This window comes from Lithobates pipiens, unplaced genomic scaffold (genome assembly GCF_037356315.1).
Source record: "Lithobates pipiens isolate NorthernLeopardFrog02 unplaced genomic scaffold, aLitPip1_a1.2 Scaffold_13, whole genome shotgun sequence".
In the NCBI taxonomy this organism is placed as follows: Eukaryota; Metazoa; Chordata; class Amphibia; order Anura; family Ranidae; genus Lithobates; species Lithobates pipiens.
The window spans coordinates 31,709,372-31,722,069 of NW_027507718.1; the positions used below are offsets into that span (position 1 = coordinate 31,709,372).

The following is a 12,698-nucleotide window of genomic DNA, read 5'->3' on the forward strand; positions in this document are numbered from 1 at the left end:
TCCTTCCTCTCTCCAAGATGTGACAAACGCACTCAATGACCACAGCAAGATGGAAGGACTCTTCACCAAGACACATCTGAATACCCCTAATTTCTGTAAAATATGGTAGTTCTGGCTTCAGAATTCAAGATGTATCCCACCTTCAACTAACTAGAACTGGCTATAATCCCAAACCTAAGTCTGCCCTGGCATTAGGCATCATCCTTGCAATACCCTACTCACCTATATGTACTTATATGTACCCCTGCCTCATTGCTAAATCCCTATATCACTTATATTGCCTTATTGACCATTTACATTTTTTAACTATTCTCTCACCACATTACACATCACTCATTGGCAGCCTGACTGATTCGGACTGTACTATTACTTTCTTTTTGTAATCTGCACTTCACATTCTGTTAATAGACATGCAGATCTTTACTTTGTACCATGAAAAACTTCCTTAAAGCGGAGGTCCACCCTAAAATGGACCTCCGCTCATCGGAATCCCCCCCCCCCTCCGGCGCCACAATCGGCACCTTTCAGGGGGGAGGGGGGTGCAGTTACCTGGATAATCCAGGTAACTGCACCCACTTCCGGGCTAGCGCTCTGCGGAACGAGCGTAGGTTACGCCCCCGTTCCGCAAGCGCCCGCCCCCTTCAGCAAGTGCCCCGCTGCCTGCTGGGAAACACACAGCTCCCAGAGGCAGCGGGGACCGTCCGGATTGCGCCGCGCGGCTCGCGCATGCGCAGTAGGGAACCGGGAAATGAAGCCGAAAGGCTCCATTTCCTGATTCCCATACCCAAGATGGCGGCGGGACCCGGCAGCCGAGCGAGCGATCGGCTTCGGGTGCCGACATCGCGGGCGCGCTGGACAGGTAAGTGTCACTATTTAAAAGTCAGCAGCTGCAGTATTTGTAGCTGCTGGCTTTTAAAAAAAAAAAAAAAAAAAACGCGGAGTCCCGGTGGACTCCCGCTTTAATAAAAATGTTAAATGGGGGGAAAAAAAAAAAAAAAGAAGAAGAAGGAGCTACATTTCCTTACATAATTTTCCAGCTGAGCACTTAGGAACATGTTTAACCACTTTCAGACCGGACCAATTTGCTGGTCAAAGACCAGACCACTTTTTGCGATTTGGCACTGCGTCGCTTTAACTGACAATTGCGCGGTCGTGCGACGTGGCTCCCAAACAAAATGGACGTCCTTTTTTTCCCCACAAATAGAGCTTTCTTTTGGTGGTATTTGATCACCCCTGCGGTTTTTATTTTTTGCGCTATAAACAAAAATAGAGCGACAATTTTGAAAAAAACGCATTATTTTTTACTTTTTGTTATAATAAATATCCCCCAAAAATATATAAAAAAACATTTTTTTCCCTCAGTTTAGGCCGATACGTATTCTTCTACATATTTTTGGTAAAAAAAAAAAAAAAAATCGCAATAAGCTATTGATTGGTTTGCGCAAAAGTTATAGCGTTTACAAAATAGGGATAGTTTTATAGCATTTTTATTAATTATTTTTTATTCTTTTTTTTTTACTAGTAATGGCGGCGATCAGCGATTTTTATTGTGACTGCGACATTGTGGGGGACCCATCGGACATTGACACATTTTTGGGACCATTGTCATTTATACAGTAATCACTGCTATATAAATGTGATTCCTGTGTAAATGACACTGGCAGTGAAGGGGTTAACCAGTGGGTGGCAGTGTAGGGGTTAAGTGTTTCTAGGGGTGTGTTACTAACTGTGGGGGGGTTGGGCTTTCATTTAGTGAACACTGATCTCTGCTCCAATCACACAGAGCAGAGATCAGCGTCACTAGTTGCTAGGCAGAATGAAGAAATGCTGTTTACAACGGCATTTCTTCATTTGGCCACTCCGCGACCGGACTCACGGGGGTCCCGACCAGCGCGGGAGCACGCCGCCGGCGGCGCGCTCCCGATGGCAGGGCGGCAAATTTAAAAGGGACGTACATGTACGCCCATTTGCCTGCCCGTGCCATTCTGTCGACGTACATCGTCGTGCGCTGGTCGGCAAGTGGTTAAAAGGTCAGTTTCTCCAAAATAAAATGTTAAACTTGCACTTGTTATGAAAACGTTACATACTAGCTATTTCCTGGAATTAAGTAGGTGCCCCACAGAATATGCATCGTAGCTACTTATAATTTGTAGGTAAATACATTCATTATCCTGTAGCCTATACACCTCAACCATACCAGTTCAAGCTGTTCTGTGGAATATATGCGAGATCATAAGCACCAACAGCTGTGACTTTTCAAGGCTAGAATTAAAAACAGTTTTGGCATGGAATTCTGCAAATATATGTTGCCTTAAACATTTACCTCAAGCTCCTTCATCCTGGAAATGGCCTCTTTGTATACAATTTCAAGCCTTTGTTTCTCCCACAAGATGGTCATGCTTTGCAGGGAAAGGTCAAATTTTTCTTTACTTAGCTGTACACATTTCTAGAGGAAAAAAAATATATATATGTTTGGTCATACGGAATTTAATGTGAACCTGCGTAAATGCACTTTAAAAGCGAGAAGCTTAGATGATGAATTGGCCATTAATTCAGCCTTCTAATTTCTAATGTCAACACAGAGTAGGTGTTCTAGGAGGGGGATAGCAGGGTACTGACTGACGTTGAAGACTTGGGCGTTGCTGTAAACTCTGAAGATGAATTTTCCATAGTGCCTGCAGCTACAGGCTTGTTTCATTGTTCTTAAATATGTGTAAATATTTGAATGCCCAGAGCTTGACCAAAAGTTTACTTTAAACTTTTGGGTTATCATTTCCAAATCAGAATGGTTTCCTTGCTAGGTTTAGTTTTAATTAAGTTTCTGTAGTAATTGCAAAAAAAAAAAAAAAAAAAAAGAAAAAAGGAAAGCATACAAAAAGCAATGCTCACTGGCCTCCCACTCATCCTATTCATTATAAAATGAATTAGTATGGAGTTCACAAACCTCTTTGGCTCAGACATTAACAATACATGGCAATATCTATTACTACAAAATACATATTTGAATAATAAAGAAGGTAAAAATAAAATACAAGCTTTGTGAGATACAGAGGTGTAAAAGAACACGTGCTTTGCTGCAATCAGATTATTATTATTTTTTTTTATTTGACTATAAAAAAGCGTGCCTGTTCATGGAACAGGCTAAATGCGAATGTGTGCGTGTAGGTTCTCTGGTAGCAACTGCAAGAATGTGTGTGGGTGCAGTGCAGAGTGTAAGAGTATGTGTGGATAGAGCATCATCAAGTATAAGGTGCAGTGCCAGTGAGTATAATAAAGGGCATCCAGTGCATGTCAAATGCAGGAGTCCATGTTTGTACACTGGCTCCCAGTGTAAGAATGCATCCATGCAGTGTGGGGGGGGGGGGGGGGGGTTCAGCAGCAGAAAGCAGGATCAGGAGCGTTGGTGCACTGGTGCCAAAGGAGTTCACACACACCCAAGAGTTGAGAGGAAGAGTTAGGTTTGGCATGGCTCTTAGCTCTTTGCCTGCAGCAGAGTGTACATAGTATGGACATTTTTAAATCATAAAAGCGTCCGGTGTTAGCAGTGCATATCCCAAGCAGTACTGCAGTAAACACACCTGTCTGCTTATGGCTGATAAACTAGGCAGAGGTGCTACCTTCCTGTCAACAATGCTCAAACCTGACGCCTTTAATTTTATAATTTTGGATAGGTTCAAGTTGTGTACCTCTGCCCCTTAATAATGAACTGTGCACTTTAATACATGCTTTGTTTAAACTGGAAAGCTGCCTTATTCATTTATAAACAAAGCATGTATAAGTGGCTTCGGTAAAGCACATAGTACATTAATAAAGGGCAGAGGTACACCAGTACAAAGCTATCCATAAAAAAAAAAAAAAATCTATGTTGCTCACTATGGTTAATATCCTGCCCATGAATGGCTAAGCATGCAAGCAGCATTGGCGCTACAGTAGGAATCTTTCCTGATCCCTTACCACTCCTGTAGTATCTATATTTTGGGCCAGCCCTGATATAAGAAGTGGCAGTGATAATCCATAAATGCACAGTAGTCACATTGTTTGAGGCTTTTGCCACTGCATAGGTGCAGTGTTGTCTGCGATGTCAGCATATATGGTGGTGGGATGCAGAGCAAGAGCAACCTTAGTACAGTACATGGGTGGTTTAGAAAAACAATATATAAAACCACGCAAACCAAATACAAATCATAAGATACAAATGTGAATTCAAAAATGCAAATACAACAAGTGGCCCAAAAAGTGCAAATTATTGAATGCAGTGTTCACCCAGCGCTCCCCTTTCAAATAAAATCAGCACTGCTTACCGGAACAGTTGGATCTCAATATTAGAGATCAATTGCGCTCATACAAATATCAGCCAACACAGATAATCCACTCCTTGGACTCCTCCAAACAATGCTCCTCTCCAGTGAGAATGGGCTGTTTAATTAAAGGCTCTCTCATGGACATGGACCATCTGTCTCCTGGTTGTCTCAAGCACATAGGATAATGGAAGGAAGAGGCCTCATAGTGTAGTACTTCAAACATATATTTAAAAATATGTAGCACTTGCATTCAAGAAAACCTTGAAAATCACAGTAGTAACATGGCCGCGGATCTTGCCAGCAGACCGATAGGTGGTGACATCAAGGAATGCTGCGCCAACTGATTTGTTTCACCGTAAGAGGCATCGACTGAAACCCGGAGGCTGTCAAGATCCGCGGCTGTGTTACTACTGTGATTTTCACAGTTTTCTTGAAGGTAAGTGCTACATATTTTTAAATAGATATATGTTTGAAGTACTATACTATGAAGCCTCTTCCTTACATTATTCTATGGGTCCGAGACAACCTGGAGACAGATGGTCTGTGTCCACAAGAGATACTTTAATTAAACAGACCGTTCTTCACTGGAGAGGAGCATTGTTTGGAGGAGTCCGAGGAGTGGATTATCCATGTTGGCTGATATTTGTAGGAACGCAATTGATCTTAAAAATTGAGATCCAACTGTTCTGGTAAGCTGCGCTGATTTTATATGAAAAAGGGAGCACTGGGTGATCACTGTATTCATTAAATTGCACTTTTTGGAGTAGTTGTTGGACTTTGTATGGTCATTCATTTGTATTTACGTTCCCGTTTATGTATATCGATTTAGAATTTACATTATTGGTATCTTACGATTTATATTTGGATTGCACGCTTCTATATTTTTTCTACACATATTATCTAAAGTATTCATCATAAGCAGCACCTTCGTAATAATTTTTATTTATTTTTGGGGTAAAAACAAATATAGATTTTTTTATACACAAGAGTGGTTTACCACCACCAAATGACAATGTCAGAAATTTGCAGTAGTGAGCACTCTGTATTGGCACAGGCATGGAAACTTGCTGCTATATTTGATTGAGTGCATGCTGATTGCAGGTCAATACTGCATCAGCTTGCAACCATCTCAGCTCATATTAATGACACTTCATGAAACAATACTGAGCATGTGTGGCCACAATAAAAGTGTCGTAGTTTGAGCTAGTCTTAGTGATGCAACCACCAGTCATATTTATGGGAAACCCAGACATCATCTTATGTTATTATTTAGAAATTTTAATTTTGAAAGTAAAAACTAAAACACTATCAGCCTATAACCAACAAATGTAATGCTTATCCTATATTATAATTACTAAAATCTGCATTTGAACATGAAACTAAGGGTCCTTTCACACGGGGCGGATCAGTTCTGATCCGCCCCGTGGATATCCGCTTGCTCAGCGGGGATCACTCCGCCGATCCCCGCTGAGCAGGGAAATGACAGCTCCGTCTCTGCACACTGCGCAGGGACAGACCTGTCACAGCGCCACTCTCCCCTATGGGAGATCGGATGACGACGGACCGCAGTGCCCGTCGTCACCCGATCCGATCCGCAGACGGATGGAAAAATAGCTTTTTCCTCCGTTACACTTTTTCGGATCGGAGCGGGTCGGATGTCAGCGGACATGTCACCGCTGACATCCGACGCTCCATAGAGCTCTATGGAGCACCCGTTCAGGTCCGCCTGAAAAACTGACAGGCGGACCTGAACGGGACGTCAGTGTGAAAGGGGCCTAAGGCTGACCAAAGACAAGTCCTGTTGGTTAAGCAAAAAATATAAAAAAATATATATTCCTCCACCCACACCCTCGATGTGGATGAAGGACTTACTCCCACTGAGCCTTTGTATTCTGACAGCTGCTACATTTCCCTGCAATCAGAATACACATCAGCATGGCCGGCTATAGCCAGCAGCACTCGTTGAGAGAAAATTTCCCAGCAGGCCAATTGTACACAAGACGATCAATCGTTCAATTTGCGTACAACTAGCTTGTTCATACATGGGTTGAAATTCAGTCGGTCCCTGCTGAAGTGGCCGAATTTCAATCCATGTATGGCTGGCAATAGAAAAACAAAAATTCCATTTTACTTATGGTATTCGTAGTCAAACACTTTTAAACATATCTGAAGGCACCCTCTACGCGAGAAGGTTGTGTTTGTTTGTTTTTCTCTAATTAAAGTGGTTGTAAACCCTTACAGACCACTTTTTGGTACAGGTAAGTGTTTTTATATGTTGTTGCTACATGTTTGCTACATGTCCCTGACACCTGTTTGAATCTTTGGGGTGTTCGGGAAACAAGCTGAATGCCAAGAAGCACAATAGCACTTTTATAAAAAAAATTATTTTTTGCACATCTTTGCGAAAAGTGCACAATTGTTAAATTGATTACACTAAATCCTTTATGCACTTTAAACTACTCAATTTTATATGACACTATTAGAATTTTGCACAATACTCTTCCCCTGAAGTAGTTTCGGGATTGGGAGCTTTGCTGTTCATGAACTAGGTGGAATAGCAATTAGCACAAATAGCACTTTGTACTGCATGTGAAGGAGGTTTGTTGCCAGTGACATCCATTATGGTTTACTTGCACATGTTTTTGTGATCAGTGCTGAGTATTTTTCGTATTTTTTGGTTAGTGCACATATATTTGTTAGCACTTTAGAACTTATACAACTTTTTTATTGTTCACATACTATTATTGCAATTTTGCACGGCTGGTGTTCAGCGTATATCCTCTATAGTAGTCTCAGGATCAGTATCCCTGTTTTTTCCATTGTAAATTGTGTAAAAGGAAGTTGACCAGAGCGCACCATTATACATAAATTTATATATTTTCTTGGTGATAGAACACTGGCATGATTGCAGCCTAGTCATTTGGGCGTTTCCTATACATGTATGGTAATCCTACATAGTTATTAATATCAGCGCTAAGGCTTTTTTGTTTGTTTGTTAATGAAGAAAATAGGATTTTTGTACTCCCTGTAAAATCCTTTTCTCTGAAGTTCATTGACGGACACAACTCCTTTAAATCTTGACCTTAGGGTTATATCGCCATCTTCAGCAGAGGACTAGGCAGAACATGTAAAACATGTAAAAAACTGCAAACCTGCACAGCCCCGCCCAGGGGGCGGTCCCACTGGCTGTAGCCCCTCACTCGGCTTCCTGCAGCTCCGTTCGTCAAAAAGCAGTACAAACATAAATAGGAGGGGGTCGGTGCTGTGTCCGTCAACGAACTTCAAAGGTTTTTACGGTGCGTACAAAAATCCTATTTTCTCTGAAGTTCATTGATGGACACAGCTCCTTTAAATCTTGACCTTAGGGGCGTCCCCAAGCACTGTAAAAAAAAAAAAAAAAAGAGGGGGAGGAAACGCCAATAAATAACTTCACCCACAACAAAGAGGAACTCCTCAACAGAGGAGTTGCCAACTTAAAAAGCCGCCAGCAAAACCTGCGGCCTACTTTCTGAGAGAGACTCAACAAGGGAATCTCCTTAATATTTTCAGACGGCAATTTCTGAAGAACCGATAGCACCAGATTCAGATCCCACGGAGGCAGCGGTGGTCGAACCGGAGGGGCTACGTGTCGAACCCCTTGCACAAATGTACTCACCATGGGATGTTGAAAGAAGACAGCCAAGGCTGATATCTGTCCCTCGATGGTGCTTTAGGCAAGTTTCTGATCTACTCCTCGCTGCAAAAAACAGTAGGATCCTGGAAACTGAGTATGTGCGCGGACGCCACCCCATCTCCTCACACATGGAGATGTAGGCCTTCCACGTACGATGGTAAGTCTTCCGCGAAGATGACTTCCGTGGCCTCCGCATAGTGTAAATTACTGTTACTGTTATTCAGTTATTACTGAAATTAGAGGATAGACCTCGGCCCCTTAGCACCTGGCTTTCAACAGCCATCCTATTAAAACCAGCGACAGTAAAGCAGGATGAAGTATTGGACCTTGCGATAGAAGGTCCTCTCGCATCGGCAGCTGCCAAGGAACATCTGCCACCAGTCATACTAGGACGGCGGACCAAGGACGCCGAGGCCAATCCGGGGCAATCACCGGAATCCCCTTGGCCTCCACCAACGCATCTGATGCGCCCGTCCAGGGGTCTCTTGTCCTGGACACAAATCTCTGCACCTTCCCATTGAGCCAAGAGATCCACATCTGATGTGCCCCACCTTAGGCAAATGAGCCGGAACAAATCCGGATGCAATGACCATTCCCCTTGGCCCAGCCTCTGACGAAATAGGTAGTCCGCCTGCCAGTTTTCTACACCCGGAATGTATACGGCCGACACGTGCCGCTTTACCCACTGTAGGATGTGACCGACCTCCCGTGCTGCAGCCGAGCTCCTTGTACCCCCTTGATACGCCACAGCCATGGTGTTGTCCGACTGGATCCTGACCAGACGGCCCTGCAGCCTCTTTGACCATGTGGAGAGGAATCACCTGATCGCCTGAAGCTCGAGCACATTGATCGGCAGTTGGGATTCCTCCCGCGTCCAACAGCCCTGGGCTGACTATATACCCAAAACTCCCCCACAACCGGTCAGGATGGCGTCCGTTGTGATCACTGTCCAATGGAGAGGAAGGAACGATTTCCTGGACTGAAGGGCCGGAGACCTCACCCACCAGAGGATGGAATCCCTGACTAACTGGCTCACCCGAATTTGATAATCCAGGGATAACGGAGATAATTCCCATTTTGACAAAATCTCTTTCTGCAAGACTCGAGTGTGAAATTGAGAGTATGGTACCGCCTTGAAAGTGGCCATCGTGAGACCCAGGACTCACATGCAGAAACGCAGCGATGACCACCTGCGGTTCACCGCAGCTTGAAGAGTCTGCAGCTTGTTCAAGGGAGAAAAACTCTCGCTTCTCCAGCAGTAAGCCCAGGTACTCCAGGCATTGAGTCGGTACCAACACCGACTTTTTTCGCCACATCCTCCTTAATTCTGAGGCAGAAGCTGCTCTCAGAAGGAGGTCGTCTAGGTAACCTACGATTGTGATCCCACATAGCCCCAATTATGGCGTTGTTGAGGCAAACACCTTAGTGAATACCCAGGGTGCTGACCCCGGGCCAAAAGGGAGAGCCACGAATTGGTAATGCTCTTCCCGACTGCAAATCACAGAAACCTCTGATGCCTGAGGCATATGGGTACATGTAAGCATGCGTCCTTGATGTCTAAGGATGCCAGGAAGTCCCCCTGATGGAGTGCAGCGACCACGGTGCGAACTGATTCCATCCTGAACTTTTCCACTTTCACAAAGCAGCTGAGGGCCTTGAGGTCCAGGATTGGACGGACCCCTTTCTTCTTTGGGACTACAAACAGATTGGAGTAGAATCCCTGAAACCTTTCCAGCATCGGTAAAGGTACTATCACCTTGCGCAGTAGCAGGTCGTGTACTGCCCCAAACAAGGCCTCCCGACGAGCCGGAAGCAGATGAATGTTGGAGGTAAAGAATCTGTTTAGAGGTCAAGAAACTCTATCTTGTATCCTGATGAAACCAGTTCCCAGACCCATTGGTCGAACAGTAGGGAGGTCCACTGAGCTGCAAATTCCTGGGCAAACATTCATGCGGTAACATTTTTGCTTGCAGACGTGTTTGGCTTGCGAAACCTGGCACTCTTTTGTCCTTCAGCAGGCACCTTATCGGACTGGGAACGCTTAACCTGCCGACCCGAGCGGGCGAAAAAGGCATTTCTGAGCAGAAAAAGAAGGCCCTTGCCTACAGGCGTGGCTCCTTGCCCTTCCTGGACAGTGGGAACAACGTGCTCTTCCCACCGGTAACATTTTTAATAATCTCAACCATCGAGGCTCCAAATAGCCTCTTACCTTGGAAGGGCAAATCCGCCAGTGCTTTTTTTCAGATGCCTGGTCCGCAGACCAGTATTTCAGGCAAATCAGGCACTGTAGGACCACTACTGATACTGATGCTCTAGAGAGCAGGGGGACCATATCCAGGGCCGCATCACAGACATACTTAAGGCCATGCACCAACTGATCTGCCAGTTCTACGCAGACCGGGGGAAGTCTGTTGCTTCTTAAATTCACGGTACAACAACTTTGCCCATTCAGTAAGCGTCTGCGACACTAAGGCCATGGCTAACACAGGCCGTGGCGCTGACCCCACAACCGTAAACATGGACCGGGCCACTGCCTCGGCCCTACTGTCGGCAGGGTCCTTGAAGGCAGGAGTCCCTTCTACCTGAATCGTGGTTACTTTCTTCAACCTGGATACCGGGGGGGGGGGGGGGTCAACGACCGGAGGAGATGCCTATTTTTTTTCAGGAGGCTCTCCTCAAAAGGAGAACCTCTGCACCGCCATTCTTCTTGGGACTGAAAAGGCCCGTTGTGGGCTTCCCCATTCCTTGTAAATTAACTTATCAAAATAAGTCAAATACGGAAACACCTTAGGCGCGTAGGTCGGTTTGCGGGACCCAAAAGGGGCCGACACCTCCGTAGATGCCCCTGATGTATCCTGCATCTTCAGGGTATCCCACACTGCCGTGATAAGTGCTCCTACTAGCACTTTTTCCTGCACTAACCTGGACACGGAGTCCTCCTCTCTGTCTGAACGGTCCTGGTCCGCATCCTCTGACACGTCAGAAAAGGGGCCGTCTGTCACAACGGGGCCCCAATTCTGAATACAAGCTTTTCTCCGAAGACGGGGGGTAGGGAGGGGGTAGAGGGTGTTTTTTTACCCCCCTTGCACCCGCACGCCGCCTCAACCCTGGCAACAAAGGACTCCAGGAGCGCCAACAAGCGTCCATAGGCACCGCATTTTGTGCAGGTGAGCCGGTTGCAATAGCAGAGATGTCTGGGGAAGAAGCGCCATGATGACCCTCACTCGCCTGTCACTACTCAGGGACTCAAGACAAGGTAAACAAAATCCCACCCTCCTAGCTGCTTGCAGACTGAGGGACCCACTGCAGGACTCACCACCCTGACCGAGTACTGCGCCATGCTGCAGCCATCCGCTCTGCCCTGTGTCAGTCACGAGGTGTGAAAACCGCATTGTTCTGGAAGCATACAGTCACCAATGCTAGAGGTAAACCGCGCTGTGGCTACAAGAAAGTTCTAGCAAGAAAAAAAAAAAAAAAAAAAAACAACCTCAGAGAAAATGGCCACCGAAACCTTTTAGGAAATGGCTTACATTAATACACTGACTAAGGCTACAGGAAAATGGCTGCTGCCTCAGAAAAATGGCCGCGGACCACATGGCAGCCTCCCCTCATGGCAAACAGCCTGAACACCTCACTATGGCCAGAAAAAAACAGGAAAAGGAGAGGACCCCGACAGCCAGCACAGCGCCCGCCAAGGCCTGGAGGACCTCCGGCCAGGTACATGAACTGCATTTTTCCCCTGCTTTAACAAATTGGATCATGCTTTGCTGGTTTTTTTTGCCTTCCTCTAGATTAACTGTGGGTATAGGATTGTGTATATGGGATAGTATGATTTTTTTTTTTTTTATTGGTTAAACTAGATGTACTGGTATCTTTTCTCTGACTATGTAACTATGAGTCGCTGGAGACATTTAAATATATAACCAAAGCAACATTAAAAATAAATGTGGCAACTATAGAGTTTGAGGGCTCTGCTTTGACGTTACAAATACAAGGTTTGTTTGGAACAACTGATTACTAACATTAAAATATATGCTAACCCAATTACTAAAAACACATGAGATCTTACCATAACTAATCTGGTGAATTCAGTAACAAGTTTTGCTTTCTGGAGGTTAACTTCTCTCATTTTGGCATTTGCTTGTTCTTCAACGTCTTCCAAATTATTATTTTCTTGTTCCAACTGTTTCAAGCTAAAAATCAATGCAGAAAATTCTTTATTCACCAAATTATTTAAGATGCAGCCTTTCATGGAAAAAAAAAAAAATAAAAAAAAATAAAACAGTACAAAACTCTGAAGCGAAAGGCCGAGTTTACCTTTGGAACATATTACACACTGCACACATAATTAAGGTGTAAAACATGGGTGTCCAACCTGCGGCTCTCCATCTGTTCCAGAACTACAGCACCCATGAGGCATTGCAAGGCTGACAGTTGCAAGCAGGACTCTCAAAGGCCAGGGCATGATGGGATTTGTAGTTCTGCAACCGCTGGAGGGCCACATTTTAGACACACATGGTGTAAAATGTAATACGTTCCAGCACCCCCTCACCCTGTGTCCCCCCTTCATCGTGACAGCGGATGAGGAGCTGATGAGCACCCTCGTAGTCCAATGACACTTCCTGCGGCTTTCTAAACAGAAAGCTCATACAGTAGATTGTCTATTAGACTCCATATCTCTCCTCTGGCCTCCAAAGCATCTGATCAAACCGAGATCAGCTTAG

The 12,698-nt window shown here is 44.9% G+C and overlaps 1 protein-coding gene across 1 annotated transcript in view; it reads right to left on the bottom strand.

Annotated features, from left to right (window-relative positions):
- SMC5 (structural maintenance of chromosomes 5) overlaps positions 1-12,698 on the bottom strand; it is a 133,656-nt gene that overhangs the window by 74,927 nt on the left and 46,031 nt on the right. Inside the window, exons 16-17 of the mRNA XM_077474956.1 lie at positions 12,044-12,167; positions 2,324-2,446 (exon numbers count right to left, since the gene is read on the bottom strand). Of these exons, the coding sequence (XP_077331082.1) occupies positions 2,324-2,446; positions 12,044-12,167 (247 nt within the window). The remainder of the gene's footprint in view (positions 1-2,323; positions 2,447-12,043; positions 12,168-12,698) is intronic.